This window comes from Gouania willdenowi, chromosome 1, assembly GCF_900634775.1.
Source record: "Gouania willdenowi chromosome 1, fGouWil2.1, whole genome shotgun sequence".
Taxonomy (NCBI): Eukaryota; Metazoa; Chordata; class Actinopteri; order Blenniiformes; family Gobiesocidae; genus Gouania; species Gouania willdenowi.
Genome location: NC_041044.1, coordinates 26,018,710 through 26,034,900, shown reverse-complemented (window position 1 = coordinate 26,034,900; position 16,191 = coordinate 26,018,710). Strand labels below are relative to the sequence as shown.

At 37.1% G+C, this 16,191-nt stretch overlaps 1 protein-coding gene across 1 annotated transcript in view; it reads left to right on the top strand.

Annotated features, from left to right (window-relative positions):
- The first annotated feature begins 1,608 nt into the window (after nt 1-1,608).
- The window catches only part of rab11fip4b (RAB11 family interacting protein 4 (class II) b), a 26,205-nt gene continuing 11,622 nt past the window's right edge, over nt 1,609-16,191 (top strand). The window contains exons 1-4 of the mRNA XM_028451838.1: nt 1,609-2,005; nt 11,621-11,865; nt 11,998-12,183; nt 13,082-13,216. Of these exons, the coding sequence (XP_028307639.1) occupies nt 1,928-2,005; nt 11,621-11,865; nt 11,998-12,183; nt 13,082-13,216 (644 nt within the window). The 5' untranslated portion in view covers nt 1,609-1,927. The remainder of the gene's footprint in view (nt 2,006-11,620; nt 11,866-11,997; nt 12,184-13,081; nt 13,217-16,191) is intronic.

Genomic DNA, 16,191 nt, shown 5'->3' with positions numbered 1-16,191 from the left:
GCGTGTTCCAATATTACTGCAGGTCCCAGATAATACCTCATTTAAATTTGAAAAGCGCATCTTGGAATCAGTCCTTTGAATAAAACGTTATTTCTTGTCTCTACAGTGTAACTCTAACTACATGGATCATCACTAATTCAACAAATAACTTTTAGCTTTAAAGTAAGGCTGAAACAAAGATAAAAAAACAACCAAACTTTGACTTTCTTTCACTAATTTTGGCCCTCAGACAGTAAATTTTTTTAAAATGTTCCACGCCAGTGGCGCTCGCTCATGCGCCACGCGATCCCGCTATGCCTATAAATACATTGAAATTAAAATGAACAAAGATACTTAAGTGATTAAAATATATTTAGTTGATGTGCCAGTGCAGGTATATAAAAAACCCTGGCTAAAGCTTTCGGGGTATCTGCATTTTTCTTTTTAATTTTTAGTCAATCAGTCATCCTGAAGCTGTTTTTATCCAAATATGAAATGCCAATTAATTCTCTTCATTTACAACTACTTCAGAAGCTGCTCTATATGGAAGCTCATTTCTGTCATTAAAAAAAAGTTACAGGACAAATGATGATGAACATTCTGAAGCCATAATCAAGAGATACCAAGTCATAATAATGAGGCACTAAGTCATAATTATAATATACTATCTCATGAGCTTCCATAGCTCTAGGCTAGGGTACAGCTGCAGCCATTGTCGGCTCTAAAGATTGACATCACTACTAGGTCTACTGCACTATTCTTTACAATGACCCAGTCAGTTTAAATATGCACCTAATGGCTCTTGAAAAACAACAAAAAGCAGAACTTTTTTTTTTCTTCATATATATATATATATATATGAAGAAAAAAATATATATATATGTATATATATGAAGAAAATATATATATATATATATATATGTATATATATGAAGAAAAGAAAGAAAAAAAAAATAAATATATATATATATATATATATTAAAAAGATCTATTAAAAAGAGATCCAAACAGACAAAAAAAATATATATATGTATATATATGAAGAAAAAAAATATATATATATATATATATGTATATATATGAAGAAAAGAAAGAAAAAAAAAAAAAAAAATATATATATATATATATATATATATATATATATATATATATATATATATATATATATATATATATATATATATATTAAAAAGATCTATTAAAAAGAGATCCAAACAGACAAAAGACGATGCTCAACTTCACTTTCATCAACCATACATACTCAATGTCTAGCATAGACTCATTTTGAAACATAATGCTGTATTTGTTTAGGTTTTAGATTCAAACATTCCTGCCCCTTCATTGTTCATAATCAGTGTCAGGTCGATATGGCCTATCTTATTTAGTCTGCTGCTTCAGTTTCTAGTAACAACACATTCTTTTCTCCCTCTCGCTGCAGCCCACACATGCAGTGGCCTCTTCTAAAGTAGACAGTTGTGGGCAGGGCTTCATATGCAAATATAGCCTGAGTAGGTGGCTGCAATGGTGGCTTTCTCTAACCCCTCCCACTAAGGCCAGTTGCTAAGCAACCACCTGTGAGGGGAGGGCGATTGGAGGAGGGGCCATCAATTCAACAACTGTTGCCTGGTCTGAGCTCTGTGTGAACGCCAGTCAGTCGGTGCAGCAGTGAGGCAGAGGGGGAAAGTGTGTTACTCAGTGTGTGTGTGTGTGTGTTGGTATGCGAGACACAGAGAGGCTGTTTCAGGCTCCATTAGTGAAGGAGAAACCAGGGCTTTAGAGTTACCAGACCATCCCGCTGGGCTCCTTGGCCTCTTACTGGAACATACCACTATCAAGGACTCGCCCTTTGGACTAATCGGACGCTTCCTCCTCTACTCCCTGTTAAAGAGAGAACCTGTGTGTTTGTGGGAGAGACAGCAGCCTCAGCCCTGGTGCACAGGGCGAGTGGATGACTTCTGCAGATGAGTGCTTGGCTGGAGGAAGAACAGAGACCGATGACCATGGATTACCCCCACTTTTAATCGGGGTAAGAGAGAAGACAGCCCTGGGCTGCTGAAATCTGGGGGTGAATATGGATTATTTGACAGAATGGGAACAAAATGCAGAGATGAATATCATTAGAAGGAAAGCAGTGGGGTTGTTTGTTGATAGCATGAAGAAAGCACAACACATACAGAGCCTTTAGTTCGTGTTAAATCTGATTTGTGTTGTTGTTGCTGTGCCTGCCTGTCTGCTATCCCTCAGCTGTTGGTGTGTCTGCTATCCCTCAGCACTGTCCTGCCTCCTCTTTTCACAGTCTTCTCACTGCTGAATGCTTCCCAGCATCCCCTCCTATAATTTTCCCTGCACTGACTGCTGTGGCTTAACATCTCCAGTAGTAATGGGATTAATTGGAAACTGTAGGGTCATGGGAAGGAGAGAGGAAAGACAGAGAAATGGCATTAGATGTAAGGGAGGGGAATTGGTCAATAAATGTGTAAAGACCTAGAGAGGCATATTTACATGTAAAACATCTTTTATGTGAGGTTGGGTACCTACATTTTACATGTGGATTCAAACCTTCTTTGAGGTGTTTTTTGTCTTGAATCTCTTTTAATCACAATACATTTTTGAGTTCAAAACACATTGGCAATTTCTGCTAGCATCAATTTTAGCACTAACCAAATTACGTGCATGTATTACCATATGATCCAATGGTCATTCTTAGCTTATCTTCTCAGGATGTTTTTGTACGTACCTGTGTCCTAAACTGGTGGATTTTAGAAAATAAACTCTATTGATGTTAAGAATCTTGTAAAGTCTGCTCGTCTTTGCATTTGTATTCACATCCTGCTGATGTGCCTGTTTTTAAATCTCTTCTTTTATAGTTTTTATACATATTAAATATCTAAAAGCAAGGTGACTTATTTGTATTATCATTAGAAACATGTGATGTCAGAGTCTAGTCCTTTTGAGTACTCTTGGTCTGACTGGACATTAGATAATAAGATTTACCCTCCTTCATCCCAGCAGGAAAATCACAGGCCTTTGTCACTCTACACAAACACTTTTTCGGGCTTTGAAACACTTTAAGCTTGAAAACATGAATTATCCTACAGCTGTTTTCTTTTAACAAGTTAGTTAATTGAAAAAAGCGTTGTCATTGAGACTGGGGTCTCTGCCAGCCCACAGCATGTTCTCCTGGACTAGAATAACTAGATTAGCGTGCAGTACTAAGCTGTACTGAATGAACGGAGGCTAATCTGCTGTATTTAAAACAGTAACTCCTTTCCTATGGTTTCTTTTAATACGAATTGTAATAGTAGAAAAGAAAATGCTAATGAAACAAGGAATCACAATGGTTTAGATTATTTTAATATCACTTGAATAAGCTTTTTATCTGAAGATCCTCTAGTACTTTTTGTACATATTTTGATTTAAATGACAACAATAATGACCCAGCATTTCAGTTAGACAGGTGATGTGCTGCAGCTGACATGAGACGGGCGTGTTACCCCCTGCTGAGTGTCTGCAGGAGACACCCCCATTCAATAGCCTTCAAGTAGGACAACAAATACAATAGATTTGCTCGTGAAAAGATGAGGGACGATTATCCTGAATATGGGGTCAAGGACACAGTTACGTACACTCGACACGGATCCTCAGGAGTACAACACGCATCTCACAGGTTTGACATAAGAGGGATTATAAACAAATGGTGTCAGGGTTTAGATTTACAGTATTTAATTCATAGGAGGGATAATGCATGTATGACGTACATTTCAAAGAAGCAAATCAACAGCAGCAGAAGTACATTTAAGTTATTGCAAGACAACCTTTATCAAGTCCTTTTTTTTTTTTTTCTTCTTCCCATTTGAGGCGTGGCCTATGGTTTTTCTTCTCCTATGCTAATGTATAATCTATTCATTTGGAATGCTGTTTTCACAAGGGTTGGTGACTTTGCTTTAACTGAACACAGTAGTTAGATATTTTGCGGTGTGAGTGCACTGTCTCCCTGAATAGAACTTTTTTTCTGGCTACTTTGTTTTCCTCAGTTCAAAAATGTGTGACTTGATTAGATTATAATCCAGTGATGGGGCCACTGCACTGTATCATATTTCAGATTGAGCACTGCTCCTACACACCTGACTGCAGTGGTTGGCTTGTTGTCAAGCCTTTTATGCAGCTTGGTGATGACACACATCCAATAAACTGTCTGTATTCACTGTACCAAAGTAAACATTGAGCTACCTTTTTGTGTTTCTCTACTCTGAGAAATAAAACTGTCACACATTGGCAAGATTTTAACTTGATTTCGTTGTTTTCATAAACTCTTCACTCATACAAATTCAAATTTACTAATTTAATTCATGGAGCTGCTATTCCCTTGTAAAAAGAAAGAATCTCTTTGTTTAAGGTTAGAACAGCCAAAGAGTCATTAAAACTTTTGGACCGACATGAAGGATCTTTTTATTTGTTTGACGATAACTATAACTGTTGGTCTAACTGGTTTTCACCTCTTTAGTACATTTCATTCAGTAGTGCAACGGTAAACAGAGGCCACACACACACACATGCGCACACACTTACCTGCGTACCTCTAGGGACTAACTCTGTAAATCTAAGTCGGGTTCTAGTGAACTCACCTGCACACAGACTACAGTGTACTTCCACTCTCCCTCCCCTACTTTGTCCTTTGTCCAGCTCAGCATTCCTTGTAATCCAAGCAGTCACCTGCCCTGTTTGCATGAGGGTGTGTATGTGGTTTGAACGTATGTCAAATGTTTTATTGTTTGTATGTGTAGTTCTGTGTTTCAAGCTGCTCAGTTGTAAAGTTTTTTTATGTACTTTAGTGAGGGCTTGATGATACAGAGACATGTGTAGATACTAAGGTATCTTTGAAACTAGGTGTGACTTAAATTGAATAAAGACAAAAATAATTAGTTTGCTTGTATCAGGTTCTCCCTGATGTTTGGTTTTTCTGGGTGTTCCAGTTTCCCTTCACAGGTTACAGCAGGATACGCAGGTATAGAAGTTAAATAACTGTATCCAATATACAAGTTCTAACAAAAAAATGCTTGAAAAATGTTTAAATAAGCTTATTAAAATGGCTCAATGTAGTAGTTAACCAATTACATGACCAGGTTTTTAGTTTTATCAGGTTCCTGCAGTGGGTCTTGCACCTTGCTGTCTCACAACATTTACTAACTTTTCTAGAAATCTGGTACTTACAAGCACATAGTGAAAGCAAAGGTTAAGCTTTTTTTTTAACCATAGACAGGATTTTGAAAGACAGGAGTTGAGAAGCTTAAAGCTACAAATAAGATGGAAGGAGATAAGTTGCACATCTTGTGGCTGGGCCTCTCTTTTTATTTCCTCTCCCTTGATTTGTCCATCTTTCTTCTTTTTCTTCCATCTCCTTCATTTTCAACCTGTCCCACACCCTCTGCTCATGCTCCGATCCACTGTGGATCATTACACTAGTTGGTTCATGTACTCTCAAGTACTATAGTGTCACCAGGGTCCCCACGGTCATGAAATTCCTGGATAAGGCATGGAATTTTTTAAAACCGATTTTCCATTCTTCAAAATTGAATAATTTAATGGTTTTGGAAAAGTTTTTCAAATATAGGCTATTTTATTTTAATGTTTGAAATCCAACCTTTGTTATTATTATGGGTCATTAGGCAAGTCCCTCAACCCTATAGCCCATTGTGGTATACATTGCTTTTTAGAAATGTGTCTGCAAATTGAAATTACAATCTTATAATTGAACATGGTAGCATTTAGTTAATTGTTCTAGAATGTTACATTCAATAGCTGATGAATTGATATTTAAAAAATATTGCAAAATGGGAGTCAAAGTCTATTTTGTCATTGTACGATGCTATACGATAGATAAGTGATGGACGCAACTTGCATTCCCTGTGCATTATTTTTTGCTACCAACAATGGCACACTGTCAGACCTCTGTCACACTAGCACACTGGAAAGGCCCGCTCATTTTTGTGCTCCGAATGGTCTTGAATAGTTCTCGTTTCAAAACTAAGTGATGGACATTTGGTGAAATATTTTGGAAAAGTTTTGGAAAATCATTGTGAAAAGGTGTGGGAACCGTGTGTCATGCTATTCCACTACATTTTCGTTGAGTCATCGCCATCTTCTGTGTAGTACTTGTTTTGTGTTATTGTTATACAACAAATATGCTGCAGAGAGCCAACTGAATCCTCTCTAAGCTCTCTAAAATAGATTTGCTAACCTTGCATACCACAAAAATTACAAATATTATCCTTGGTTGATGTTGAGAAAAGACTAGAACTCACCTAAACTAGAAAACAAATGCATTTCATTATTAAATATCCATTTCTAGACTTTCTTTAATACTTAAAGCTATCGTTGATTTATATTTTTTTTGAACAACTATTAGTTTCATAAATGTCTTTTTTGTTTGCATGTCATAGAATCCATCCAGCTTTCTGATATACTTGTTTATCCAGTTTAGGATTGCAGGGCGCTGTAGCCTATCCCAGTCTGAGGGCAACAAGGTGGGGTTTTCCCATTACAGGGCTAACACCCAGAGACTAAGAAATACACACTCATACACATATTATCAACCACTGATCAACAGCCCTGCGTTAATATATACATGTTGTTGTCTAGCTGTGAGGCAGCTGGTGTATATATAGTCCATGCAGTGAAATCTCATAATGAAAAGCAAGGCCATCCACACACGTTTCCACTGAGCCAAATGCAGGTGTTAATTCAAGGAAAAACAACAAAACTATTATTTAACCATATTTCAAGGAGCAATTTGACTTGTTTGACAAGACAAGACGACTAAGAACTGATAATAATATCAGCTTGCTTTGACTTAGTGAGAGAATATTCTTGCCAAATGATGTTGCCTTTGCTGGTACTGTTTTAAACCAGTCATCGCTTTATAGAGATAATTTACTGTAACACGTTACTTTCTCACGTACAAACCAAGTTTAATCACTTCTAATTTACAGTACACTTAGAAGAAGTGACTTGTGCATCTGATGTCTCCTGATGTGCATTTATATTTCTGGCAGCTAGTGTTTTGTGTAATTTAACCAGAGGTATAAAGAGTACTACTGATATATCCTACTCAAGTAGAAGTACTGTTACTTGATTGAAATTGTACTCAAGTACAAGTAAGGTAGGGCTGGGCGATATGGCCTTTTATAAATACCGCGATATTTTTAGGACATGTCACGATACACGATATATATCTCGATATTTTGCATTACCCTTGAATTAACACTTTGATGCACAAAATCACACCAGTATGATGATTCTATATGTCTACATTAAAACATTCTTGATCATACTGCATTAATATATGCCAATTTTAAACTTTCATGCAAAAAAGGGGATATCACAACTAAGTCAAAGTTGACATAACTGTATTTATTAAACAGTGAGTGGCTCAAACATAAAATTGTCAACAGAAAGTGCACGTTCTGTGCAAAATTGTCACAGAGACATTTCAAAACAAGACATTAGTGCAGGATGCAACTCACATGGCATTTCAAAACACAAAATTAAAGTGCACTTTTTGTACATAATGCCACTACAATATTTTAAAACAAATAGTGCCCTTTTGTGCATGTTGTCATTAAGATGACATTTCAAAAAAAAAAAAAAAAAAAAAAAAAAAAATCCGCGAGTTTAACGGTATGGTCATTTTCAACACCGCACAGACTACAAGCTGCGATATATCGAGTATATTCGATATATCGCCCAGCCCTAAAGTAAGGCATACATAAAATACTCAAGTAAAAGTAAAAATAGCTCAAATAAATAGTACTCAAAGTAAAATTTACGAGATACCCCTTGCACACAGTAAACGTATGAAATTAAAAAGAAAGAGACAAGATTTTGCCCAATTGCAACTCAATTTATTTTCCACAAAGGCATCTGTATAAAATAAAGGGTTTGTCAAAATGTACAATTCTTTTTTAAATAAAATAACACCATGCATTCAATTCAAATTTAAAAGAATTCTCAGGCTCTAAGTATAGCTACATGTATAAACTCTAAAACAGTACCATACCAAATGTGGCAGGTGGGTAACAACATAATAAGTAAAATAACCTGCATTCAATGCTGTTTTGGTGCATTATGTTTAATCTGGTTGGTCGGCTATGATGTGATGCATTTGATTGTTGTCTGGTCATTTCGTAGTTTCACAATGTCCATTGATCATTTAAAAAACAACAACAAAAAAAGTTTCCTCAGTAACGGTTAGGTGTAGAAGTGTAACAAATAACTTATTTTAAAATGTAGAGTAAAATGACTGATCTACAAATATACTACAAGTACCCATAAAGGCTACTCAGTTACATTAACGTGCGTACTTGTAATCCATTACTTTCACCTCTGAATTTAACCAATCTGGTTCTCTTTCAAATATATTGACAAGAACCAAATTTTTGCTTAAAGGAATGTTGTGCCTTTTTCCTTCCATTGATATAAGTGTTGAACAGATAATCTTATTATTTTAGTGTAATCAGCAAATTTTAATGTTAATGCTTATCTGTAAAGTTTATATATAACTAGTATATATTTAGTTTAGTTTCTTTAACTTTTTGTTGTTGTTGTTGTCTATTGGTGTATTTAAATTGTATAGGGAACATCCAGAAATATGTCTGCCTGGGATCTTTTCTTCATTTCCTTTTTGACCTGAATGCTTAATCACTGAAACCTCGACTGGGTGGAAAACTTTTGAAGGCTTGAGCTTTAAAATACACCTCCAGTGTTTTTCCTTATGTAGCCATTCTCAAAAACTTGTATTGCCAGTAAGGTCATCCCAGTTCTAACAGTTGCATATGTAGTTCTTCCTTGGCAGTAAGGTAGTAATCAACTATCTTTTATGTCACGGGTTTACAATTGTCATGAACTGCTACACACATTATGATGATTACAATAACATCTGTCATTTCAGTCTGCTCAATGTGTTTTCTCATTACTTATTAAGGCTTCTCAAGGTGTGGCAGAGCGTGTTTTTAATGTTTGGGCACTTCCTTCCAGGCAGGTGTATCACTTCTTTGCTGCAGCTCATATGGATGCCAATAATGCATGCCATTGGTTGTTTGCTACTCATACTTAACCCTAAGCTGTGCAACTATTATTCTCTATTTGAAGTCTGAGTTGACAGTTTTTCATGTGCCTTAACCTTTACACTGAAACTGATTGCACACACAAAGTTTGATAAGGGCCAAGTGTGAGAGTTGTGAAAGATCAGACTTGATCTCCAAAGTGATAGGAAGGCGAGAAAAGCAGATAAAATAATTACTCATTATCTGTTATAACTAGGTCACAGCCTGCAGAAACACTTGCACAGATCAGGCAGGAAATAAACTCCTTTTTGGTTTGAACTCAGATTTGTAGCAGGCCTGCTTTGTGTCGGTATAATATAAAGCTGAACTTTTGCATTTTTGCATTTTAATAAGCAATTTAAAATAGTTGATGTACCGGTAATTGGGAATCACATTCCATATATAAGTTAGTAAAATTTCAGCTGTAAGGCCAGAATAATCTGAAAATATGGGGAAATGTAATATAAATTAATATAACAACAAAAAGAATACACTTCTGCAGATAAATGCCTTGACCAGTCAGTAATGATATATTAAGAGTCTAAAAACGTATAAATATATTTAAAAAATATTGCTTGCATTAGAAAGTATTTATCTGGCAAATTGTACTTAATACTGATGAATAACATTTGGATGATTTATATTATAGGATCAAAGTTTCAGCTGATTCCTGCTGTCTCAATGATTTTGAAACGATCCTATTCCTTTAGTTTTCTTCCCCCTCTGTGCCTCAGTAATCATGTTTGGTTTTTTAGTTGTGCAGAGCCTCAGGTAATGTGTTACCTCGTCAGAAAGAAAGTAACCACATTAGTGGTGTTACTTTAGTTTGTAGATGAAATAAAATGACAAAAGAAACAATATGGGACATGTTTTGTATATAGTTGTAGAACTATACATTAGTTGCCAATGTATACACTTGATATGAAAAGTACTAAATTAGCTCCAGCCACTTTTGGTTTTTTTAAAATTTGTTTTTGTGTGATTAACACAAGCAGATGCTTGAATCCTTGTTCTAAATCCTGAAGAGAGTTGATATAACAATGAGTCCATGACTTCTCAAAGATAAGTCATGGACTTCGTACGCTGATAGAGCTGGCCATCTTCAATAATAAACCCTGTTCTGATAGCAGTAGTTCCTTCAGGCTGCTGGGCTCTGTTCTCTTCTAGTTCTACTCATCTGCAATCTGTCCACGTCTCTTCACCTGCTCCAGCTCATTCATCATTCCTCCGTGTTTCAGCTGTTGCAGCCGAGCAGATTTTAGCTATTTTTGAAAAGGGAGACCAGACCGAGTGGGACCTCTGACCCATAACCCTTTCACCTCTCTGGTTTTTAGGCCTCATGGTGTGAACATGCTGCAAAAGATTCTTACGTGATTGTGTACTGGGACTGGGGATGGCACGGGTCACAAGTCATTTGTAAACAGATTTATTGATGAGATTAGACGGTGGAAGGTTTCTGCATGAATTTTTTATTTTCTTTTTTTGTAAAACAAAACCCAAAGGGGACACAAAGAAAAACGAAAAATGTCAGCATTGTGTTTGCTAAATCACAGCTATGGAATCAAATTAGATTCATAAAGATTTTGAGTGTGTAAAACAAACTACATGCAAAACACATTTTGTGTTTGTTGAATCCATAGATTATTTTCTTTTCTTATTTTTATCCTTATTTTCCAAATGTCTCCATTCAAAGTCAATAGGGTCTACAAATAGATTTGACTTACAGTATTTGTTCCTATCTTTACCATAAATGCTGTCAAACATTAGAAGATAATTCTCTGAAAATTTGTACCCAAACTTGTTTTTTATATACCGCAAACGTTTGCCAAAGGAGACATTGTTGGTTCAAGTTATTAATTTCTGGTGTAAAATACAGAAAAAAATGCCTAAATGTAATGTCTCGTGTCCTCTTCTACACCCACCTATCTTAGCTAGGGTCGCAGGTGATGCCTGAGCCTATCCCAGCAGACATAAGGCATTAGGCAGTATAAACCCCCATGGATAGGATGCCAGTCTATCACAGGCTCAAATGTGATGTATTATCATGAAACATCTACAAGAAATAATAGTGAATGTCAGAGAATACACTTTTCCTCCTGGCTTATGTTCTCTTTGACATTTCCTTACTAAACACTCAGGCTTCATATATTTAGCTTGACGCTTGTAGTCCTTGAGCAAATCCTCATGAAAAGTATTGCTGTCCTAAAAATGAATGCTTTTGTAATATTGTTATAGGCAATGACCTTGACAGTTTGAGCAATTGATACTGGCATTAAGCAATTTGTTGCAGGTAAATGGTCATAGCTGTCCTGCTAAAAATAAAAACCTGAACCACTGGTTTAGGGGTTTTTGTGTGTGGAAGTCGTCACCTGCATCTGGCTCTGATTGATGTGATTGGACAAACAGACGCCATTACTAACCAACCCAAGTTTAATTATGTGGAATTTATTGAGTTGTGAGGTTTAGATTATATTTGTGAAATGGGTGAAGTTGTGTTTCTTCATCTCGTCATGTTCCCATTATTTTCTGTTACTGGTCAGGGTGGAGAGTCAGAGTGGGTTGGTCCCATCATCATGTGCACAAGGGAAGACCCTGACCCCGAGAGTCAGCTTTTCCCTGGAGAGGTGGACGAGCATGAAGAGGAGGTGGTGGAAGAGGGGAAGGAGAGAGAATCGGACAGAGACAGCGCTGTAGAGAGCACCCAAGGGTCAGAAACCTCTGACGGACTCACTAGACTTGAGGACAAGGAAGACGGACTGGGAGATCTGTTTTTTCCAGGGGAGAAGTAAGCATGGTTTAGTATAGATACTATTCCCTTTCTTTTTTTTTTTTTTGGTTCTTCCAAACTTAAGTCTACAAAAAGTACACAAAGTTCTATTTGTGTAGCATTTAAAACCTTCTTGCTCTGCCCTATTAGGTGTGGTCACACCAGTATCTCTGTGACTTCTGATCTATCGACACGGTCGTCTGCCTCCCTGAACGAGGAGCAATTTGAAGATTACGGCGAAGGGGAAGAACCAGACTTTATTCCCAGCAGTCCCAGTCCGGACGAGGAGACCCAGACCAACGTATACTCTGACCATCTCTCCTCCGTGCCCTCAAGGTAGGAAAGAAAGGGTTCAAACCTAAGCCTAAACCGGCCTGGCAGGACAAGGAGGGATCTTGGGTCATATTCATTTCCATGAAAATAACATCGGCACTCATCTAGTTTTTTTGTTATCGAAGTTATTTTGAAATTGTTCAGCCTACTGGCAGCAACATGCCACAGGTTGGGAACCAGCTACTGCATTTGTTAAATGGTTGCATGTGTCAGAATTTATAAAACTCAGCAGCTGCTTTAGCCTACTTAAAATGTAGTTTCTACTCAAACTTCAAACATTATTACCTGTAATAATGTGACTTTATATCCAGTATGGAAGAGGGGTTTTGGAGTTTCTGCCCCAAAGACATCATTAATATTCATCTGAGGCTCAGAGTTGTTCTCGGATTAGGTCTAGCATCTGATAGACTGGCTATAAAGCTTCATGCTCCTTTCACGCATACCAAGCAGACACCTGCTGGAATTTGAATGGGAAATGAGATTTAAAGTGAGACCTGGATTTACAAGTATTCTCTGTGGCTTGGCCTGAGAAAGAATTTTTAACAAGAAGTCTAGTCAAAGGTTCACATAGGAGAGCTTTTACCGGTAATTGGTGCCTAAAACTGGTTTGGTAAAACGTTGATCTGTTTTGTTCATTTTAAAAGAAACACAGTGTGTCACAAACATTAATGGACATTTTTGGATAACTTACATAACACTTTGGACCTGCAGTAACCCAGTAAATTCTATGTGTGGAAGTTTTGGAAGTTTTCTTCAAACTCATAATTATTTTTGGTTCTTTGATATTTACTTTTGTGTAGAGATCTTTTTGTGACTTTGTGTCACTGTGATTTAGCGAACAGTCCTGTTTGTGTACGCTTATAGTGGTTTGTTACAATGTGATATTTCTATGTTATTGCAGTGCAGGCCAGACTCCTAACAAACTGAATCACCATTATACGAGTGAGCTGATGGATGTCTATTGCTCTCAGTGTAGCAAAAAGCTCAACCTGCTAAATGACCTTGAAGCTCGTCTCAAAAGCCTGAAAACAAACAGGTAAGACCTAAACCACCACACTGACTGTAGCTCCTTCCACGACATCACAGACACAGGTTGTTTTCTCACATAGACGTTTATTCTCCTCCTTAACACGGCGTGAAAACTAACACGTACATAAAATAACAAGAGATGAGCACGTTACACAAATCACACTACAAATGGAATTACACAACTTAGGGCTGGGCAAACAATCGATTTAATTGATTAATTGAATTTGTAGATAAGAACAATTTTTATTTTGCCAGTTCAAGTTTAAAAAAAAAAAAAAATGTAATTTGTAACTTTTTCGCACTCTGATATGAGCCAGCCTCGTCTTTGTTCATATTTGTTTACCCTTTGAGTACGCTATATGTGTGCCATAGGCATGTTTCATTTTTTATTCGCACTATGTTGAGATGCTAAGGCAACAGTTTTTTTTTGTTTTTTTTTAATTTAATGATGTTATATGTTTTAGAATATGTAGTTATCTGATTTCTTAATTAGATCATTTAAGCTACTGTGAAGTTGCTGTTGCACTTTTGCTTAAACCTGGGTTAAAGCTAAAAAATGTTAAATGACAGAGCTTTATTTACTTTTTATTTAGGGATTGTTCTATGCATTTTAAACTCTTGAGGACAATCACATCAATAAAGTTGCACTTTTGACAATATATCTGATGTCTGCAGTTATTTGGCAAAATCACCCAGCAATAACACAACTAAAACATGAAATAAATACCTTGTTGGCTGCTTGTTATGAAAAGAGAAACAAAGATGCTCCACACAGTGTGAACTTAAAGATGATCCAGTAGCGTAAGCTTGTAGATGCTCCATACACACACAACTTGCTCCAACAGTACACGTTTCTCCCCTCACCCCAAACCCCTGAGCCTCTTAAATAATTACCGTGCAAATATGACTACAAAATGGAAATGATAGAAATATACATTTGCATACAAAAGTATACACACATACACATATTTACACTTACCTCTGCACAGCACATACACCCCCACATAATTGCACATGTGCAGCTACACATCTTAACACATGAACCATGCATGTGCGCATCCTCGTACCTGCCTGAATAGCTGTCATCAACAGTACAGAATGACTATCGATGGCTGCCCACTCCCCGGTTGTTGATGCGGAACCGCCACGCTGGCATATTTTATAATGAATACATTGTTGGGGGGTCATCTGCTGCCAGTGGACCAACACAGAGAGAAGTGGTGCTCACATATGAGCCCACAGTGGGTGCTTACAAACAGACTTCCAGTACACGTTTCTTACACGAGGTTAAAACCCTCCAAACTTATTTGTGCTCCATCTCCGCCCTGACTGTGCATCAGTTAATTGCGTCGTGCTGATGCCTGACGCTAAACAAAGGTTCCACCCCAGAAATACAGGTAAATAATCAAAACAATTAAACAAATTATGTAAACCTTTATGCTTCTCTCATAAATCATGAACTCTTTACTTTATAATATAATATATAGAGTATAAACATTTAAGCAGCAAAACCTTTCACACAGCACTTACACTGACTTACAGTTGTGTCTCTCAATGACCACCAGGATGGAATATTTTACACCATCTCCCAGCTGCCAAGCTTTTCCTACTGGCCACTAAATTATTTTGACTTGGAGACGTTCACATCACATTCAATCACATCAGCTGCATTTATTTTCTGTCTTCAATTATTCCTGTGTACTCTGGTTGTGACCCACAGTCAAAAACCATGATGGTTGTGCACTAATATGAAAGTCATAATGATAGTATGTGTTTGCGCTGTGATGAACAAGTGAACTACCATGTCATTCACCCTGGTATTTAAAAACTTATTGAAAGAGGGTTAAGATTATGGTGCATGGTGAGGCATTTTCTTAGGAACACCCAAACTGGTAAAAACAGGGTCATTTTAATGTGTCCTCCCTCTCTTTTGCATGAAAACCATTCACGTGGACACACTCACTCACTGATTGGTTGTTATATAATGTTGTGCTTGTGCTTACCTCATCGAGCATTACAATGGCGACACTATTATTGGACAGTAATCCATGGTGACCATTTCCAGGCACCTGAAACCCGAGTGCACTGACGCACACTGAAGCATGCACGCAGGTGAACTTAAGGACCCTGATCGCAGTAAAGGGGTTTTGACAATCGTGTAGAAAGTTGTCCAGCATGTTTTTGTTGTACTCTGACTGTTGCTGAGCTGATAAATGTGTATCTACACTAACTCTGTTTACACATGTAGGGAGGGAGGTTGAAGTTAGTGGTTGGACACAAGTGCAAAGAACAAGATTAACAAGCAGACCGGTAGTAGGGGTTTTTTTTTAACCTGAAAGTGTATTTAAGGTCGAAGTACAAACTACAAACCACAGTAATGAGCAACTGTACCCAAACTACAGACTAACAAAAAACAACCACACACAGACCAGGAAAGATAGAACAAGGAATTTGCAAAGGTTCTGTGTTCAAGCACAACAGAAATAGTGAAGGGAAGGCAGGGGGAGAATGAACACACCTGCCTACACATAATAAATATAAACACTGACGAGACAGTTTTGCATCAAATACAAACCCTGACTCACAGACAGAGACGGAAACTGGCAAACCCAAACCACATACCAACACTAACTATAAACCAAATGAAGTAAGCCTGGCTGACGCAAAATATGACCCAACAAAACGAAAGAAACCAAAACAGGGTTTGGTCCCATGCCAGTAAAAAGCCAATTGTGAAATTGTTAAATAATTAAAAACATAACAAAAACCCATAAACACAAATTATGCTTCTTTATATTCAGAGCTGGTATTATGACACGGGATTACTCTTAATGCATATGAGATAAAAGAAATGACATCAACCATCCACATTAAACAGAAAATAGGAAAATTCCAACTTGTCGACACACCCTCTGTTGCTGCTTCAGCCAAACACAAAGTTGTGAAGTGTTGGGAAATTGATTTCAGAACTCACCAGATATT